The sequence below is a fragment of the Trypanosoma melophagium genome (genome assembly GCF_022059095.1).
Source record: "Trypanosoma melophagium isolate St. Kilda chromosome Unknown ctg24segment1, whole genome shotgun sequence".
In the NCBI taxonomy this organism is placed as follows: Eukaryota; Euglenozoa; class Kinetoplastea; order Trypanosomatida; family Trypanosomatidae; genus Trypanosoma; species Trypanosoma melophagium.
Window position 1 is genome coordinate 339,202 of NW_027125155.1, and position 20,719 is coordinate 359,920.

General features: G+C 45.2%; 4 protein-coding genes across 4 annotated transcripts; 1 reads left to right on the forward strand and 3 right to left on the reverse strand.

Annotated features, from left to right (window-relative positions):
- Positions 1-8,533: 8,533 nt before the first annotated feature.
- LSM04_008421 (uncharacterized protein) lies at positions 8,534-9,947 on the forward strand (the record flags this gene model as incomplete). Its single annotated transcript, XM_067330023.1, has 2 exons — positions 8,534-9,577; positions 9,933-9,947. 2 exons carry the CDS (start codon positions 8,534-8,536, stop codon positions 9,945-9,947), a joined length of 1,059 nt encoding a protein of 352 aa, XP_067191293.1.
- Positions 9,948-11,764: 1,817 nt separating this feature from the next.
- On the reverse strand, positions 11,765-12,117 carry LSM04_009458 (uncharacterized protein; the record flags this gene model as incomplete). The annotated part of the gene is made up of 2 exons (XM_067330024.1): positions 11,765-11,833; positions 11,884-12,117. 2 exons carry the CDS (start codon positions 12,115-12,117, stop codon positions 11,765-11,767), a joined length of 303 nt encoding a protein of 100 aa, XP_067191327.1.
- A 987-nt stretch (positions 12,118-13,104) lies between these two features.
- LSM04_002969 (Transcription factor IIIC subunit 5) lies at positions 13,105-14,916 on the reverse strand (the record flags this gene model as incomplete). Its single annotated transcript, XM_067330025.1, has 1 exon — positions 13,105-14,916. One exon carries the CDS (start codon positions 14,914-14,916, stop codon positions 13,105-13,107), a length of 1,812 nt encoding a protein of 603 aa, XP_067191139.1.
- Positions 14,917-15,356: 440 nt separating this feature from the next.
- LSM04_003004 (IQ motif) lies at positions 15,357-20,585 on the reverse strand (the record flags this gene model as incomplete). Its single annotated transcript, XM_067330026.1, has 1 exon — positions 15,357-20,585. The coding sequence occupies one exon, from the start codon at positions 20,583-20,585 to the stop codon at positions 15,357-15,359; it is 5,229 nt and encodes a 1,742-aa protein (XP_067191141.1).
- Between the last annotated feature and the right edge of the window lie 134 nt (positions 20,586-20,719).

Consider the following 20,719-nt stretch of genomic DNA (forward strand, 5'->3'; position numbering starts at 1 on the left):
AAAGAAGAAATTGATGAATTGAAAGCTAAGGTGGAAGAGGAGAAAGTTAAACTTGATGGTACCCTTCCGGCATTAAGTACCGCAAGGAGTAAGTACAAAACAACAGCTCAACGCGCTAAGAATGACTCAAATGAGTGCAAGAATTTTGCCGAAGAGATTAAAAGTGGATTAACGGATGTTACCGGTAATGAAAAGAAGGAAGCCGAAGAACTTGTGGATCGCTGCACTGATGCCGCACGTGATGTGAAAAATGCTGCTGCTGAGGCAGATAAAAAGGCTGATGACCGTATTGCTGCCGCAGAAAAACATTTGGTGACTGTGACTGAACTCTACAATAAATGTGTTGCTTATTCTGGTTTACTAAGACGTCTCGAGGAAGAAGACAAAGTTTCTACCGAGGAGATGAAAAGGGGCTTTAAAATTCTTGATGATGTCAGAGCTATAAAGAGTTCCGCAAAGAAAATGAAGAAAGATGCCACAACCGCCAAGCGGGAAATTGCCAATGCCCAGAAACTGGAAGAAGCAGCGGCTGAAGCTGCGAAGCTTTTGGAGGACGCTATTCAAAACCCAAAGACTGCAGCAAGAGCAGCGAAAAGAAATGTCAAAGAAGAAATAAACGAAGCGTTGGATCAGTAAAAAGGAAGCTGAAAAACAACCGAGCACAGATGAAAATACGGCAACTGTGAGCAACAGAATGACCAACATGTACTGAAAGAAAACGGCAGAGACGAAGGTTCTAAGGAAGAGAGGGAAACAAGTAATAACCCAACCGCTGCTGAAACATTGAACTCTCAAAATATGCTAACTGATTCTCGTTCTACAGCTACCATGGACATCACAATATCGGGATTCAGTGACAGCAGCAGCAGTCCTGCATTGGTGCACGGTCCCTTGCTGCTCCTTGTTCTGCTGTGTGTGCTGGGCTGCACTCTCGTTTGCTGATCGATGTTCCCGTGACACAGCTGCACAGTTGTTAACCTTTGTTTGAGTGGATATGAATGCATTGTAAGGGCACCTTTCTTTTTGTTGAATATCAGACCTTTTCTTTATTATGATCCTGTTCGATAAGTCTCTTGTTTGCACTTTTTTGCTGGACGAATCTATTGGACTCCCTATGGCACTCATCAGACGACAGACCCTCTTTTTGTGATGGAGTGTCCTCCTTCTTTGTTGGCATTATCTGGGCTATGCTTTGCCTCCATTTACTGTGCCCGTCTTGTGAAGTGTGTGTGCGTTCCGTAATATTACTAACTTTTGCTTTTCCCCATGGGACTGGGATAGAATCCCCGATATGTTTCAATTGCCGTGACTGAAATGTGAAGAATGGCAGGAGGTTCAAGGCACACAAACACGCACACTACCGACCTTTCTTCTCTTTGTGTGTGTGTGTGGACTGTCATCGTGTGTGCATCATTCCCATTGCTCGCCCTGTACGAGAGACACACACACCAACTGCAGGGAATTGTGTTCTTGCCTCCTGGACATCTTCACATGGTGATCACAGCTTTCTTTTCTTTTTGTTTTTATTATTTTGCTTGTTCCTTGTGTGTGTGTGTGTGTTTCATCATAATTACATTGCATGTTATGTGCAGCTGTGTGTTTCTCTTTTGCGTTTCCGATACACCTTGTGTATCTTGTGTGGTCATTTTTATGGAACGGTTTTTTTTATTATTATATACAAACTGCTGCACGGACATCAAGAATAAAGACATGGACACGGCACGTTCAGTACACAATGATTTTCCGTTGTTAACCTCCGGGTGGATTGGACCGTGTCCAGGAAATCGCAGCCACACTAAGTCATGAATTTCTTTCGCTTTTACATCTTTGCTCTATCATTGTGTCTGCCGCACGCAGTCACTCTTATTTACATTTTTATTTTGGTAAAAAGTATTGGTGGGTTGTAGGTGTTTGAGTCTTTTTCTGTGTGTGTTCAGCTTGCTACTCGCACCGCCCACGCAATGAAAACACATTTCTTTGTTCTCACCTTCTCTCTCGGTGGTGTCACTCACGGCATTGCCGCGAGCATATTTGTGCCCTTGTGGCGTGTGTGGTGTGTGGCTTGCTTGAGTGACTTCAGCCTGCGGGGAGGGACTGAGACTGGTCCGCTTCGGCTTCACGTAATGGGTCTGTTTTTTTTTCTTTTTGGGGTCTGACTTGATGTGCTGGTGTGGGTGAATGTTTTTCTCTGATGAGAGTGGCACCTGTGTTTATTGTATTGTGAGTGCCTTGTGTGCTGTTGGTATACTGTTTTTTTTCTTTTTGCTCCTCTTTTGTTTTTCTGCTCCTCTCTGCAGGTGTGTGACTCAGTGTAGGGTTTGGTGACTGCCGCACTGCCTCTCTGGTATGAGTGCGTGGGTGTGTGGCTGTCTGTGCCATTGTGTGTGGGCTGTGAGTGGGAAGGGGGCTTTGTGTTGCTGGACCACACCACTGCGGTGACTGTGGGGTTTGTGTTTGTGGTGTGGCTGTGCCGGGCGCTGATGTCTGCGGCGTGCACTAACGGCCGGTGTGGCGATATCCCCGCTGTGTGTGTGAGCGGCCGGCGTGGCGGAGTGGCGGAGTGGCTCCCTTGCACTAGTCCGCTGCGCTGCGGTGTGATTGGGCCTGAGCGGGGAGAGCACAGAACCCTGCGGTGTTGGTATGTAGTCTGGCTCTGTGGTGTGTGATGGGTTTACCGTTCCATCACTTTGTTGTTTGATTGCTGTTATGTTGTGTACTTTCTCTCTCTCTCTCTCTGTGGAGCTGTGGTGCCCTCTGCTCTGTCCCTCTGCCTTCTGTGTTAGCTGTGCTTCTCTTCCTCTTCTCTTCTTTGTTGCCACAGACACAAGCAACCCACAGTGACATTGAATAAAACAAGGATGCTCGTCCAACTGCGCCGCGTGGTGTACCTGTTGGTACTGCTGCAGTGCTGTGCGTGTGTCGCAAATGCTAATCTTACCAGTGACCCTCAAATGAACTATTTGAAGCAAAATACACAATTTTTAAGGGACGTCGAAGGCAACATGACCTCGCGACGCAGAGACACATTAAGGAATTTACGTGCTTTGAAGAGTGAAGTGATGTCTTGCAAGAAATATTCTGAAAGTGCTACATCTGCTGCACAGGAAGCAGATCAACTTCGCCATGACATTGAGGCTGTGATGGGGAAAAATGGTGTGACTGCTTCGCGTGAAGGTGTTGTCGATGAGAGTGCAGCTGAAGAGCTGCTGAAGAATAGTAAAGACACAGCACAAAAAATAAAAGTTGCCATTACCGATGCGAGGGCAGCGGCATCGAAGGTAAGGAATTTAAGTACTCTCTGCTATAATGCGTTTGACGGATTGAACAGTTTGATATGGGCTCATAGGCTTGCTTTGCAGAGATATTTAAGCGCAACTAACAGTGCAGGAAACCTGGTATTCAACGTGACGGAACAAGTGCGGCTCACTAACAGGAGCGAGAGGAGACGGAACAAGGCGTATAAAGTCATGAAGCGTGCCATTCGTGCCGGGCAACGGGGTCTTAAGTTGGGTGAAGCGACTTATCAGCAAGTTGCGGCTGCGGAACAAGCATTGAGACGACTCCAAAGTGTTACAAAGCAACTCGAAGCGATTATGAAAAGAACTTCTTCTACTGCCCCGGCGAAGAAACTAGAGGAGGTTTCGCAGAGTGGAACAGGAAATCAACTGGCTGGAAACCCGACCAAAGAGCAGGAAGGCTTGAGGACTAACAGTAAGAGTGAAGAAGCAAGTGCAGCGGTAACAACCACAATTGAGATTTCTGAGACACTGAGTGAAGCATTGACTCATGCATGAGATACTGTCCCCAGGGATTCTGTACCATTTGGTGTTGCACGGACCGCTGACAGCAGCAGCAGTCCTGCATTGGTGCACAGTCCCTTGCTGCTTCTTGTTCTGCTGTGCTTGCTGGGCTGCACTGGGGTGTTCTGAGGGAAGCGGCAGGTGTGTGTGTGTGAAGAAGGTGAGTCCCCTCTGTATTCTTTGCGTGTTTCGTTTTCTGCGTGACCCGTGGTTTGATTGATGTGCAGCGCAGGGACGACGCATTGGCTGGTGTGCTCCAGCCCTGGTTTATATACTTTTGTTTTCCTTCTGTAGCACTGGGTATTACCGTGCAAGCGTGTGGTGTGCTACTGTGATGGTGGACTGTTCTGCTGCACCTGCAAGTGTGCACAGCCATCTGCTGATCAATTGATATACACTCTGCCATTTTCTTGTGTGCTTTTTTGTTTCGAAAATTCTAATTGGAATTACTGTGTAGGTTTTTTTCGTTTACTGTGTCCCCCTTCTCTCAATATAACCGTATCCTTGGGCATTTGACTGCATACTCATTGGTACCAATGTTACTTTTTTTGATTGTGCAGGCTCCTAAAGAGGGAGTGAAGTAATTAAATAATGTTTCCTTTTTATATATACGCATTCATATATACACGGGGGTTTTTTACGTATTGGAGTTTGGTAAGAGACAAGTCTGTGTCCATGGAGTGCAGTCACATTTAATTGGCTAGCGCATCTGGTAGGAATATTTATTTTGTATTTTCTTTTTCAGTGATTCTTTAGTTCTGCTTCATGGACGACACTACTTTTTCTGCATGTTTGTATACATATTGTTTTTGCATTGCTCTTTGCGTTGTTCTTTTTTTTCTTCTTCCTTGTTGCCACAGACCCTAGCAACTCACAGTGACATTGAATAAAACAAGGATGCTCGTCCAACTGCGCCGCGTGGTGTACCTGTTGGTACTGCTGCACTTCTGTACTTGTGTGATTAACTCCGTAAGTGGTACGCCTTCCAGAGATCCTGATTTAAGTGGTTTAAAAGAAGAAATTGATGAATTGAAAGCTAAGGTGGAAGAGGAGAAAGTTAAACTTGATGGTACCCTTCCGGCATTAAGTACCGCAAGGAGTAAGTACAAAACAACAGCTCAACGCGCTAAGAATGACTCAAATGAGTGCAAGAATTTTGCCGAAGAGATTAAAAGTGGATTAACGGATGTTACCGGTAATGAAAAGAAGGAAGCCGAAGAACTTGTGGATCGCTGCACTGATGCCGCACGTGATGTGAAAAATGCTGCTGCTGAGGCAGATAAAAAGGCTGATGACCGTATTGCTGCCGCAGAAAAACATTTGGTGACTGTGACTGAACTCTACAATAAATGTGTTGCTTATTCTGGTTTACTAAGACGTCTCGAGGAAGAAGACAAAGTTTCTACCGAGGAGATGAAAAGGGGCTTTAAAATTCTTGATGATGTCAGAGCTATAAAGAGTTCCGCAAAGAAAATGAAGAAAGATGCCACAACCGCCAAGCGGGAAATTGCCAATGCCCAGAAACTGGAAGAAGCAGCGGCTGAAGCTGCGAAGCTTTTGGAGGACGCTATTCAAAACCCAAAGACTGCAGCAAGAGCAGCGAAAAGAAATGTCAAAGAAGAAATAAACGAAGCGTTGGATCAGTAAAAAAGGAAGCTGAAAAACAACCGAGCACAGATGAAAATACGGCAACTGTGAGCAACAGAATGACCAACATGTACTGAAAGAAAACGGCAGAGACGAAGGTTCTAAGGAAGAGAGGGAAACAAGTAATAACCCAACCGCTGCTGAAACATTGAACTCTCAAAATATGCTAACTGATTCTCGTTCTACAGCTACCATGGACATCACAATATCGGGATTCAGTGACAGCAGCAGCAGTCCTGCATTGGTGCACGGTCCCTTGCTGCTCCTTGTTCTGCTGTGTGTGCTGGGCTGCACTCTCGTTTGCTGATCGATGTTCCCGTGACACAGCTGCACAGTTGTTAACCTTTGTTTGAGTGGATATGAATGCATTGTAAGGGCACCTTTCTTTTTTGTTGAATATCAGACCTTTTCTTTATTATGATCCTGTTCGATAAGTCTCTTGTTTGCACTTTTTGCTGGACGAATCTATTGGACTCCCTATGGCACTCATCAGACGACAGACCCTCTTTTTGTGATGGAGTGTCCTCCTTCTTTGTTGGCATTATCTGGGCTATGCTTTGCCTCCATTTACTGTGCCCGTCTTGTGAAGTGTGTGTGCGTTCCGTAATATTACTAACTTTTGCTTTTCCCCATGGGACTGGGATAGAATCCCCGATATGTTTCAATTGCCGTGACTGAAATGTGAAGAATGGCAGGAGGTTCAAGGCACACAAACACGCACACTACCGACCTTTCTTCTCTTTGTGTGTGTGTGGACTGTCATCGTGTGTGCATCATTCCCATTGCTCGCCCTGTACGAGAGACACACACACCAACTGCAGGGAATTGTGTTCTTGCCTCCTGGACATCTTCACATGATGATCACAGCTTTCTTTTCTTTTTGTTTTTATTATTTTGCTTGTTCCTTGTGTGTGTGTGTGTGTGTGTTTCATCATAATTACATTGCATGTTATGTGCAGCTGTGTGTTTCTCTTTTGCGTTTCCGATACACCTTGTGTATCTTGTGTGGTCATTTTTATGGAACGTTTTTTTTTATTATTATATACAAACTGCTGCACGGACATCAAGAATAAAGACATGGACACGGCACGTTCAGTACACAATGATTTTCCGTTGTTAACCTCCGGGTGGATTGGACCGTGTCCAGGAAATCGCAGCCACACTAAGTCATGAATTTCTTTCGCTTTTACATCTTTGCTCTATCATTGTGTCTGCCGCACGCAGTCACTCTTATTTACATTTTTATTTTGGTAAAAAGTATTGGTGGGTTGTAGGTGTTTGAGTCTTTTTCTGTGTGTGTTCAGCTTGCTACTCGCACCGCCCACGCAATGAAAACACATTTCTTTGTTCTCACCTTCTCTCTCGGTGGTGTCACTCACGGCATTGCCGCGAGCATATTTGTGCCCTTGTGGCGTGTGTGGTGTGTGGCTTGCTTGAGTGACTTCAGCCTGCGGGGAGGGACTGAGACTGGTCCGCTTCGGCTTCACGTAATGGGTCTGTTTTTTTTTCTTTTTGGGGTCTGACTTGATGTGCTGGTGTGGGTGAATGTTTTTCTCTGATGAGAGTGGCACCTGTGTTTATTGTATTGTGAGTGCCTTGTGTGCTGTTGGTATACTGTTTTTTTTCTTTTTGCTCCTCTTTTGTTTTTCTGCTCCTCTCTGCAGGTGTGTGACTCAGTGTAGGGTTTGGTGACTGCCGCACTGCCTCCTCTCTGGTATGAGTGCGTGGGTGTGTGGCTGTCTGTGCCATTGTGTGTGGGCTGTGAGTGGGAAGGGGGCTTTGTGTTGCTGGACCACACCACTGCGGCGATTGTGGGGTTTGTGTTTGTGTCTTCTTCATGCCTTTACTTCTTTATTCCCGTTGTTGTTGCTGTAGTTAACAGGGGCCGCTATAGCTGGTGTGCTGTGCCTCCCCGTTACTTTCTCCCTCTCCCTCTCACTTTCTGTGACTGTGCGGGCAGCGAAAACACAGGCGCTGTGTTTACAACGGTCACTCCGCCTGCACCTGTGCTTCCCAAGATACAACGGCTGTATTCTTCTTCCTTATCTATCTGTCTATCTATCTGTGTGTGTGTGACTGGCAATGTGATGTGAACCATCGAGGCATTTGTATGACCACAACGTGACTTAGACCTCCGTGCACCAAGCTACCTACCACAGGCACGGGACTGACATGCCACACTGCTCCCCCTCATCATACGATATGACTCCCTTCTCTCTTTCTTTCCTTGTATCCACATATACACACGTACATACATGCACAGATACACACAGACATGCCTGCTGTATTGTTCTGCACGCGGTCCATTAAGTGGCGGCCCACTGCGGCAGCACGGCGTGTGTGTGCGGTAGACGACGACACCGCGGGTAGCACCGTTGCGGGGCACGCCCATTGCCCCAACGGCGGACTTGCCTGCGGAAGAAACACGCGCACATATTCACTCCTTACAGCGATAGTGGCACGCCTCAAACACAAAGGTCCCTGGGCGGCTGTATGAATCGTTGCTGCTCCACAGGATACCCACTGAGGCAAGGTGAAGCAGCAGCAGGATGGGTGTGGCCGTGTGGTTGCGGTGGGGCTGAGTGTAATCCCTTGTGGTTTCTCCTGTGTGCTGGGTTCACCGTCCCTCTGTATATACAATGCCGGTGTCTCTCTGCGGTGTTGTAATTCTGTTGGCGCGTGTGACCGCAACATGATTTGCATTGGTGCACTGGATTCTGTTTGTACTGATGTCCCTGCATCCACAGTGCTGCACCAATCGTCATGATTCTCCACGATGCTTTTGTTATTATTGTTGTTGTGTACTTGTGCACTGCTCGCTCTTTTTTGTTTGCTGTTGCTTTGTTTTTTGTGTGTTGACCTCTATGGGCTGCAGGGACCTGTGTTGTGAGTGGGTTTACCGTTCCATCACTTTGTTGTTTGATTGCTGTTATGTTGTGTACTTTCTCTCTCTCTCTCTCTCTCTCTCTGTGGAGCTGTGTTGCCCTCTGCTCTGTCCCTCTGCCTTCTGTGTTAGCTGTGCTTCTCTTCCTCTTCTTTGTTGCCACAGACCCTAGCAACCCACAGTGACATTGAATAAAACAAGGATGCTCGTCCAACTGCGCCGCGTGGTGTACCTGTTGGTACTGCTGCAGTGCTGTGCGTGTGTGGCCACTCCAGAAATTCTTGGGGAATCTTTACAAGAGAAAATAAGTACTGGTGGTTCAGCGAAGTCCACTGAGGAGTACAAAAATGTATTTGGAGAGTTTGAAAAGGAGTTGGATAGATTGAATGCTGAGGGTAACCGTACATTACATTTGTTTACGAGAACAGTGCATTCATGCATCATTGCTGATTTGGAGACTGCTAGAGTCATTAAAGAAGTTGATAGACTATCAAGGAATAATGTGGGTTTTGCGAATATTGTTGATGGGAAAAGGAATGAAATGAAAAAACTTGTGGAGACGGCTAATACCAAAAAAGTAGAAGCTGTAGTTGCTTCTTCTAATGCGAGGTCTGAAACCACGAAAATAAAGGAGGTAACGAGAAAACTGGAACTCGTGACCACAAGTCTTAACTCCACTTATAATGGTTTTATAGGGTTCTGGAAATCAAGTAAGGGGTCTGATGAGCCTAACGCTGAGTTAATAAATCTCTCTTACGTAGTAATGGAGAAGGAGAAAGAAGCTCGTCGTTTTGTAGGGCGTTTTGCAGAGAAAGCTACTGAGGCTTTGAAATGTGTGGATGAGACTGAAAAGCGTGTAATGTCTCTGGATGATAAACTCAGTCAACTCAAGGATTGCATGAACTCGCGTTGTACAGCAAAAGAGGAGACCCCGCACAGAGTACCCACTGAAGAAAAAAACAGTCATGGTAAGGATACCACCGAGACCAACAAAGAAATCCAAAGAACGGAGTCATTAGTACCAACTCAAGGTAGTAATGTGGGGGATAGGAATATGGAGAGAAAGAAGAACGATACACCTGAAGATTCTAAGAATACCAACGAAATTAAAGCGAAAGATGATAATTCAAAGAAAGACAGCATCACTGAAAGCCACCCAGATGAAGTGAAGAGAGTAAATGACAATAAAGCTGATATCGGTTCTGAGAAACGGAATAAACCATTAAATGCATCATCTACCATCACAGTCAGTAAATCTTCTCTTAATATGCCACCTGATTCTCGTTCTTCAAAATCAAATAAAGAGAAAGCATCTCAATCGAAAGACACCAGCCGCAGTCCTGCATTGGTGCACAGTCCCTTGCTGCTCCTTGTTCTGCTGTGTGTGCTTGGTTGCAGTCTCGTTTGCTGATCGATGTTCCCGTGACACAGCTGCACAGTTGTTAACCTTTGTTTGACTGTACATGGCTGCGTGTAGGGAGACTGTGCTTTTTTAATGGATTATAATGTTTCTTTTTCTTTTCCAGTAAGATAAGTCTCTTGTTTGCACTTTTTTGCTGGACGAATCTATTGGACTCCCTATGGCACTCATCAGACGACAGACCCTCTTTTTGTGATGGAGTGTCCTCCTTCTTTGTTGGCATTATCTGGGCTATGCTTTGCCTCCATTTACTGTGCCCGTCTTGTGAAGTGTGTGTGTGTTCCGTAATATTACTAACTTTTGCTTTTCCCCATGGGACTGGGATAGAATCCCCGATATGTTTCAATTGCCGTGACTGAAATGTGAAGAATGGCAGGAGGTTCAAGGCACACAAACACGCACACTACCGACCTTTCTTTTCTTTGTGTGTGTGTGGACTGTCATCGTGTGTGCATCATTCCCATTGCTCGCCCTGTACGAGAGACACACACACCAACTGCAGGGAATTGTGTTCTTGCCTCCTGGACATCTTCACATGGTGATCACGGCTTTCTTTTCTTTTTGTTTTCATTATTTTGCTTGTTCCTTGTGTGTGTGTGTGTGTTTCATTATAATTACATTGCATGTTATGTGCAGCTGTGTGTTTCTCCTTTGCGTTTCCGATACACCTTGTGTATCTTGTGTGGTCATTTTTATGGAACAGTTTTTTGTTTTTTATTATTATATACAAACTGCTGCACGGACATCAAGAATAAAGACATGGACACGGCACGTTCAGTACACAATGCTTTTCCGTTGTTAACCTCCGGGTGGATTGGACCGTGTCCAGGAAATCGCAGCCACACTAAGTCATGATTTTCTTTCGCTTTTACATCTTTGCTCTATCATTTTGTCTGCCTCACGCAGTCACTCTTATTTACATTTTTATTTTGGTAAAAAGTATTGGTGGGTTGTAGGTGTTTGAGTCTTTTTCTGTGTGTGTTCAGCTTGCTACTCGCACCGCCCACGCAATGAAAACACATTTCTTTGTTCTCACCTTCTCTCTCGGTGGTGTCACTCACGGCATTGCCGCGAGCATATTTCTGCCCTTGTGGCGTGTGTGGTGTGTGGCTTGCTTGAGTGACTTCAGCCTGCGGGGAGGGACTGAGACTGGTCCGCTTCGGCTTCACGTAATGGGTCTGTTTTTTTTTCTTTTTGGGGTCTGACTTGATGTGCTGGTGTGGGTGAATGTTTTTCTCTGATGAGAGTGGCACCTGTGTTTATTGTATTGTGAGTGCCTTGTGTGCCGTTGGTATACTGTTTTTTTTTTCTTTTTGCTCCTCTCTGCAGGTGTGTGACTCAGTGTAGGGTTTTAGTGGATGTCGCGGTGCCTCTCTGGCATGGGCATGTGGGTGAGATGGAAACTCTGTGTTGCTGGACCGCGCCGCTGCGGATTCTCGGTGGTTGGTGTGTCTCTGCTGGACGCTGATGTTTGCGGTGCGCTAACTGTCGGTGTGGCGATATCCCCCGCCGCGTGTTTGAGGGGCTGGAGTGAAGGTGCGGTTCCTTTGCGTTGTTGTGTGATTGGGGCCGCACATGAGTGCACTGTTGGGATTCCCTCTGTTGTGAGTTGCAATCCGGCGAAGTGATGGTGAGGGGCTGGGCGAAGAGGGCATGGAGCCATGTTTGTAGTTTGATTCTGCTCTGACTCTGTGGTGTGTTTGCACTTCTCCTTGTTTATTTCTGTTGTTGTTGATTGGGCTGCAGTTAACGTGTGCGGCTGTTATGGTTGGTGTGCCGTGCCTCCCCGCCACTTCCTCTTTCTCTCTATCACTGTGTGTTTTTGGGAATGTGATGTGAACCATCGAGGCATTTGCATTGACCACAACGTGATTCTTGGACCTCTTTTCGCCAAGCCACCCAACGCAGGCACGGGACTGACATGCCACACTTCTTCCCCTCACACACCGTGGCTCCTTTCTTTCCTCTCCTCCAAGCAAACTCGCATCTCGTCCCGTTTTGCGCGGCTCACGCTCAGCGTTCAACCCTTGCATTCGGGGGAAGGGCATTCCAAACGCGAAGGCTCACGGCGGCGTGGGGCACCTATACAAGCACGCCTGGAGGCTCATCCTGAACGGGATCGCACTCCAAACGCAATCGCGTTGGCCTGGTCGAAATTCCTGTCCGACGACAGTTGCGGCGCGGCATGCACTCCAAACATGCAAGTCACACAGCAACACACCAACACAAAAACACAACCACTTTTTGCGTCCCTCTCCAAACAAGAGAACATGCATGGGCTGGCATGAGCGGCATGCTTCGCTTTGGCGGGGCTCGAGGGGCACTTTACGTCCCGAGGCGCTGAACCTTGAGGCCTGAAATATCATGCTCAGGGACTTTGAACTTGAGAGAGATAGAAAGGGGGTGAGGAGGAGAGGGGAAAGGATGAAACCCGGCAACCAGTCTGCACGAGGCGCGAGCCGCTCGTCGTGGGGCTCGTTGTCGGGTTTCGCCCTTTACTTTTTTTCCCGCGACGGTGATGAAGCAGACGACGCTGTGGCCTCGACATCGCTGGCGTCTTGGCGGAAAAGACGGGGCGGCGACGGGAGAAGATGTGACCCCACCGCCGTCTTGGAAGGAGGGCGATGGCGCAACCCCTTCCTTCCCTTACATTCCCGAAATCCTTCTCGCGTCATTGCGCCCGAGCCGTGGGCAGCACACACACAACCGTGGGTCAAGGGCATCCGAGAAAACCTCGTCTTGAACATGCAACGCACGCCCCACGTCCCTCCAGGATTGTAGCTGAACACTGGCGATGGGGTGCGCGGCGTGCAAGGGGAACCCCCTAAAGAAGAGAACCGCCTTACAACGAGGACTGCCACGCACAGAAAACGGCAATCACCACACGAGCACTTTCCCCCATAAGGGCGCCTTCCCTCTTTGGCCGGGCCCGCGCTCCGGGGGAATTTTCGGTTTGGCGGGTGCCGTGCGTTTGCCGCTGCTGTGCGCTATCGGGTCTCTTTTCGGCGGTATTGGGGCACATTTTTGCACACAAGCTAGCTGTTGCAGGTGGCGGGTTGTTCCGGTGTTTTGGGTTGTGCCGGCCCGGTGGCGTCGCCGCCGCCGTCTGTCATGACTTTGGTTGGGTGGCGGTTCTGCGGCCGAAGCGCCGGGGGGTAAATTTTTTCTTTCTTCGGTAGGGGTAAAAAAGAAAAAAAAAAAAGGTCTTCGGGTTTTTTTTTTGTTGGGGTCGCGGCCCCGCTCGGAGAAAAACGAAGAAAAGAAAAAGCAAAAAACCAATGAATCAAAAGGGAATCGGTGTGCCGCCTCGTCCCCCTGTTTTTTCTCAATATTCCTCACCCAAGCTTTCTTCTTCACTGGGGTCGCGGAACCCCCCTGGCGCTGCCCATGCTCGCGTTGGAATCAGTCTCGAAATGGTCGAACAGGTCTGCTTTCCGTTCTGTTTCTCCTCCCCGACCCTCTGTTTTCTCAAGGGCTGGCGCAACTTCCTCTTGTATAAAAGTAGAAAGTGCTTCCATAATTTGCGCCGCAGCGCGATGGTAACCATTTTCACCAATCCATCCCGTTCTTTCAGATCTCTTTTCAATTGGCATAGGGGCGGGTGCCGCCGGCACTGTCGCTAGAATATTTTTGAATACGGTATCTTCCACTAAATCGGCGATTTGAAGAGCGACAAAGAGCCTTCCGCCAGTTACAAGATTGGCAAGGCGTTCATAAAATGAGCCACGGGGTCGGTATAATAAAACAGACGAATCGTTTTCGGTATTTTCCGCTTCCAGCAATTCACGTGTTTTGTTCATCTTGTTCTTTAATAATTCTTGCATAACTTCATTTATTTTTGGAGCCCGACTGATATCACGAATCAGAGTTCCTAGTTCAGAACGGCGGGCAATCTTAACAGCAATGCGTTGCAAAGAAGCTGTCTTACGACTAGCATAAGGATCAAAACCAATACGAACACGTAGACGATTAAAAGGTCCATTTTTAATAACATATGTTAAACAAGAAACAACTTTTTTATTAATATGTTTGCGTGGACAAATACCAGATTGAAGAACAGCGTCAAGGAGTTCTTGTGCAATCCAAACAGGACGTTCTTCTAAAAGACCCTTTACAGTCTTTACTTCTACACAATCTTCCTCACCTTCACCACCATTTAACCGGGAAAGAAGATCTCGTTGAGCAGCAAGCATGGGTGGTGGAATCTGTGGGTCATTTGCCATAACTGATAAGGTTGGCATTGCCTCAAATTCCCGTTGTGGCGGCATTTCGGTTTCTTCACCACACTTCACTCCAGCACGTAAAGCAGATTTCTTTGTCGTGAAAGGTCCGTTAAATTCACACTCCACCTCAAATGGTGTCTTTTCTGAAATAAAATGTGATGGAGGAAAGAAATTTGTACTACAAAATGCTGGGTTGGATATTGCTTGGTCCTTAGAAAACGGGGCAAAGCAGAAATCTGCTGGTCTTACAAGATCCACTTCTCGTGATACAACACCTACAACAGTTGGTTTGGGTTGTTGATGCCGAACATCATCACTTGGCAAGTACAACTCTTCCAGAATACGACCTGTAGTGGGGTCACGTAACCGCTTCATACGTCGTGTACGTTTTACTTCTACAAGCAAATCATTACGGTAGAAACCCTGCATTAAAATTTGCGGTACAAAGGATGGAAAAGATTCACGTAGTATTTCTTCTCTATCTCTTTTCCCTTCTTCATCTATAGTCTTAGTAAGATTTTTTCCAAACACATTACTTGTAATATTATGAGTGGTATCTACAATTTTACTCTTATTTGAATCCACATCAAAGTCAAGTGGTCTCCACCCAGAGAAAACCTCGTTTGGACAGTACTCCGAAACCATTGAAATCTTCATTGAATTACGCTCATGTTGTTTCTTTCCTGTTTCTGTGTTCTCAACAAGATGCTCAAACTGCCCTTGGTCTTGTTCCATATTCTTATTTTCCTTCTTTTCAGTTGAATGAACCTCGTCTAGACAAGGACGAAGAAAAGAAGGTGGAACGAAGGCCTCCACCATACGACGATCACTATCTCGCATTTCACCACGACTAGAATATGTTGAGGATGAGGATGACGTCACAGGAAGACAAAATGGGAGCTCTACTGAGACAAAACATCTATACGGTGGAATGTTTGCCATCTTTCAAAAGGAAAAAAAATAAATCTAAGTACTTCCAGAAAAAAAGAAAAAAAAACCACAGAAAACAATATACACACGATACACCATAAAAATACACACATACAGACAGAGAAACAAAACAAAAACAAAAGAGTAAAAATATCTCTTTACTCCCTACAGCATTTTTACTTTTCCTTGACCTTCAAAGTCTCTCTCTCTCTCTCTCTCTCATTTTTTCTTCGCTGTTGATATATATATATATATATATATATATTACCGGTTGTTACATTCGCAACAGCACCTCTCCGCTATACATAATTTTGAATTGAATTGGAGGTTGAAGCACTGTATACAACACACAAAAAAAGAGAAAAACAATTCCAAACGAAAGTAAAAAAAAAAAAAAAAAAAGGACGGAAATAAAGAAAGAAAAAAAAAGTAAACTCCAAGAATACATATTCTCACTTCTCAATCATGAAACAACGCAACCTATAACGGCGGTATGCTCGTTGTATAGTGCTAGCAGATTCATCTAATACATCTTGCAACTTCTTTTCTTGCCGTTGCTCTCGGAGTTTCTCTGAGATACGCTCGGCAATAATGCGACGCCAGAAGGACTGAAGTACAGTAGCAGCGTTGTCGAGCACGTCTTCCTTCACCACTTCATGTTGTCGTTCAAACGCCATTTGTTTTCGCCACTGTTCCCAATCACGCCTAACGAGATAACCGCGGAAACGAGCTTGAATGATGATAGCTGCCTGATTTTGCTTCTCAAACTCTTTCTGTAATTCATGAGTACGGTATTGTTTCCAATGATCTTGAATAATCTTTGCTGCTTCTGTTTCAACAGCCTCACGTCGCATTTTTTCAATTCGTTTCTTTGCAATCCACTGTCGAACGGTTTTCTGAATTACAATAGCAGCTTTATCATGTTGATTTCCACGTTCAATACGTTCCTTTAATAAATCACGTTTTATAACTGATTCATGAACCCAGAATAATTGCCGAACCATATCATGAGGGTCAATTGTAGTACAATGCTCAATTTCCTCTTGTAATAGTTTTTCTCTTTTGGCTCTACGACGAAAGTTTGCTTCACAAATAGCTCGCCATTTTCTATACGCACATTGAATTTTTATTGCACTACATCTTTCTAAAGCTTCACGTTCTTTTTTACGACGTTCTTCTTCTTCCTTTGCTCGACGTACACCACGAGCATAGACCCGTTCATAATTACCCCTATAAACTGCCTGTATTTTTGTAGCTGCAGTGTGACGACGCAAGAAACGATCACGTTCCCTATCTGTAAGTTGTGTAAGAAGATATTTTCGTTTACGAATAAGTAACTGTTCTTGTGCCAATCGTACTCGAAGTACTGAATTAATAAGGGTTACCATAGTATCCCATTTGGCAGCATAATGAAGTTGTAATGCAATTTCTTCTTCCCTTTTCGCTTTAAGAGACTCTAATTCATGTTTTGCTAGAATACAACGCCACCAATGCTGAATAATAATAACTTTATTGCATCGAATCCTATTAGTCTCACGTAAACGAGCTACCACTTCTGCTGCCATCATTTTTCTCCAAAAACATTGTATTTTTAAGGCAGCACGATTTCTGCCCATACGTTGAAGAGAACGTCTTGATACTTCAACATTAATCTTTCGACGGAACTTACGTGCTTGCCATGTACGTTGAATCTTTACCGCATACATAGTTAATTCTTCCAATGCCTTTCTTTCATGTTCAAGTGCTTTTCGCGTAGCACGTCCACGCCAAGCTGCTTGTAAAATGGTAGTAGCTTCCACACGACGTAAGGCGAGAAGTTTCTTTTGTTGACGTTCTCTATAATATTTATCAAGACGAACAAGTTCCAAACGTTTAAGAAAATCACGCACCGCTCGCTGTAACGTTATAGCAGCCCGAGTTTCTTTTTCTAATCGTTTTACCTCACGCAAACGACGAAGTTCTTTACGACATAAATATCCTCGGTAATGTTTTGAAATAACCACTGCAGCCGCCACACATCTTCTCATATGTTCTACTTTAGCCTTAGCAGCAGCACACCTCCATGCACGTTGAATAATACAGGCTGCGGCTATTTTTCGCTCCATTTCCACGCGCATTCGTGCTTCAGTAATAACTCGACATCTCAACCTGCAAAGAGCTTGACGAGCGGTATATCCCCTTCCAATACGCTGAAATTCTTCTCCATAAAGCGTGAGTCGCAGAAAAGAACACCGTACACTCCTAACAAGTAAAGTACTTAAATATGCTTTTCCCCAAGCTTGAAGCAAAACCAACGATTGAGCTTGAAGTCGTGCTAAACGTTGACGACGAGCCATATTAGCATGATAACGGGCAGTTTCTTTCTCTTTTCGTCGTATTTTAAGATCACGGAACCAATTCTGTATTTTTACAGCCGCGCTTTCTCGGCGATTAGCTTCTCGAATTTTGAGGAATCTACGGCGCAAAACACAAGTAGCATACCATCGTTGAATACGAGTAGCACGTCGATCTTGTATTTGTCTTTCTGCACGTAAACGTTCCAATTTAGTTCGAGCCACAAGATTACGCCATTGACATTGAATTTTTGTAGCTGCACGATCAAATTGATTTTGTCGTAAACGATTCACAAGTTCCACCTCTTTCATACGTCTAAGTCGAACGGCAAGAATACCTCGAGCTGCAGATTGAATCATAATAATACGTTTTTGGTTTACAGCAGATTTGAGTTCTTGTTCACGACGATATGATTTGTAGTAACGAAACCATGCCCGTGCTAAAATACCACGTACATGAGCTTGTATAAATGCCGCCGCCCGTTCTCGTTTCTGTTGCAATTGTGATGCCTTTATCTCTTCTTTTCGTCCTAAATAACGTTTAAATGCCCATTGTATACGTCGTGCAGCATTTTCAGCTATCCGTATTTGTCTCTCATCTTCAAGGCGTTGGGCTTCCATTAAAGCTGCCAAATGTTCTTCACGCCATTTAAGAAAAGCTCGAAATTCACGTTGAATTCTACGCGCAGCGTAATAACGTCGCATTTTTCTCCCAATATATGCTCGTCTAATTTCAAGTCGACGTAAAAATTGTCGCACTCTACCTTGTAAAAATATAGCAGCTTCAGTTTCCTGTTTTTCACGTGCCGCCTTAAGTCGTGCAAGGCGCTCTTCCTCTGCACGTCGTGCAGCAAGTAAAGCCACAAGAAATGTACGAAATACACGTTGTATCCTTTTTGCCGAAATAACCATACGACGAATAAGTGTACGAGCTAGACATCCTCGCCAAATACGTTGAATAAGTGTAGCAGCACGATTACAACGATTCATTTCTTCTGCACGCATTCCATTTACTAATTTTTCATACAACGAATCAGCCATTTCAATATCTCGTTTTGCTTGTTCTTTAGCTAATTGTTTTTGTTCACGTTCTTTTGCTTTAGCAAGTGCACTACCTCTCCTTCCAGTAAATTCCGATTTTCTCCTAATTTCTTCTGTTTTTATTTGTCGTAACTGTGCACGTTGAATATGTTTCTCCATCGCTGCCGCTTCAGTTACTGTCAAAGGCCATCGCTGTTGCTGAGAAGAAGAAGAAGATCCCGTAGATTCTTGAGGACCCACACTACCAAACATACGTCGTCCAAATGGATTCGAAAGATTTAATCGATGTGAAGATGTAGACATCTTTCTTGACCTATTAGGACTTTTAGGAGCAAAAGACGTTATAAGACTTAATGTTTGTGGTAATTCTGGTAACGTTTTCATTGAAGTCATTGGTGATTGAGAGGAACGAGTTATTGGGGCAAGTAAAGGAGGACGTGGGGCACTATTTCGAGATTCTTCATACATTGGACGTGGTAGTCGCAGCATGGGATCTGAACCTCCTATAGAGTTTTCTAATCGCAGCGAACTGGAGACTGAACCAAATCGCTCTACCTGTGGTCGTGTGATGCCTGGAACAGTTTGTGCGTGTACTCCCCCTGTAGGGGAATGAAGTGGTAAAGGTGGTCTTAAAGCAGAACGCTGTGGGAGATTAGGTGTAGGCACTGTTTTTGCGAAAGTGGGAACTGAACCAGAGATCACACTACGATCTGACAATTGTGTTCCGCTAGATGAGTGAGTTGGTTGTGCCCATTGATTGCCGGAAGTTTCATTATTGGCAAGTGGCGTCAATCGAGTGGCTCTGGATTGTGGTAATTGTTGTCGTTCTTGCTGCTGTTGTGGTTCGCTTTGTTCTTGTTCTTGTTGTTGTTTCTCTTGTTGGATGAGTAACTTATGCTTCTGAGACTGCAAAAATTCCTCTTCTGCCTTTTCATGTTGCTGGTATAAGAGTCGATATTGCTCCTCTAACTCTTGCATTTGCTCTTGTAGATGTTCGCCTTGTTGCTGCTGAAACTGTTCTTCTTTTTCTTCTTCCTGTTCTTGTTCTCTTTGTTCTTGAACCTGTAAATCCTCTTTTGCTCCTTCTTCTTCTTGTTCTTTTCGGGATGGAAATCCTCTTTTTTGATGTGGTCGACTTGTGGAAGATGAAATAAGGCATGATAGTGATTCAGAACTAGACTCCACAATCGAACTCAGTGCCATATGCTCCTCTTCAGAAACTCTTTTCTCTGTTATCTCCTCTGCCTTTGCAAACGTACTTGATGACATTTGCACATCTGATGCAGCTGTTGCTGGTTCAATCGTGCTTGTACTAGCAGCAGCGGCTGGTGTTGTTGTTATTGCAGCGGCGGGTTCAATGGTTTCTTTTCGAAACGCAGGAGATCCATGCATGCGACGTATAGCCGCCATGGCAAGTTCTACCGTTGGACAGTTGGGATCTACAAAAAATTTACGACTTGCCTCCAGTGATTTATGATAAGCGATACGAGCCTTCTCACTATCCCCTTCACGACCACGTCGCTGTAATGAAACACCCAAGTTATATAAACCCACCACAAGCATCATGGCACAACCCGGTAACTGTTCCTTTTGCTGCAATAAGAGTTGTTCCTCAAGTGCAGAAACTGCATTCTCAGCGGCGGCCACCGCCTCATCGTGTTGCTGCTGTTCATTTAACACAGTGCAGAGGTTGAGGTATGTAGATGGTGATCCACGTGCGGTGTTATCAAGAGAAACCTCAATTCCCACCGCCTGTCGCAGATACTGCAGGGACTTTTGGAGTTGTCCACGTCGTTTTTCCATACATCCAAGATTGTTTAACGTAGCCGCACGCAGTCGCAGTCGTCGTGTATCGGCCCTAGTAAAGTAATTCACATCTTCTGTTCCACGTATATCTGTAAGAAACAGAGCCTTACCAAGATAGAACTCAGCTTCATCAAAACGTTTTGCATTAAACGCAGCCACAGCATGACTGTTACAACGAAGCACAAGTGCTGCTGCATCTTCTACGCTTTCATGACTTAAAAATCCCTCATCAATGAGTGGTTTCAACAATTGTGGTGAAAGAATTTTCTTGTTAGCACACCGTAGTAGGAGTGCGGACTCCACACACTTGACACTCTCCATTATATTACCATACTCCTCTAGATTGCGTGCCATTTCCAGTAGGAATCGCATAGCAGAGACCACAGATGATGGATTCTTCGGGTTTGCCGTGCGGATAGCTGTATCAGCTGTGAGTGTCTGCATCCAACCTTCGCTGTCAGCAGGCATCCCACGTCCCGCACGATGGGCAGGCAAAGTCATTTTTATTGACCAACCTGACTTTCTTTTCTTTTTTTTCCTTTTTGTCCCAGTCTTTCCTTCCTTCAATCTATATATATATGTGTCCTCTCGAGAATGGGAGTATTGAGTGGGTGAAAGAGACAAACAAAGAAAGT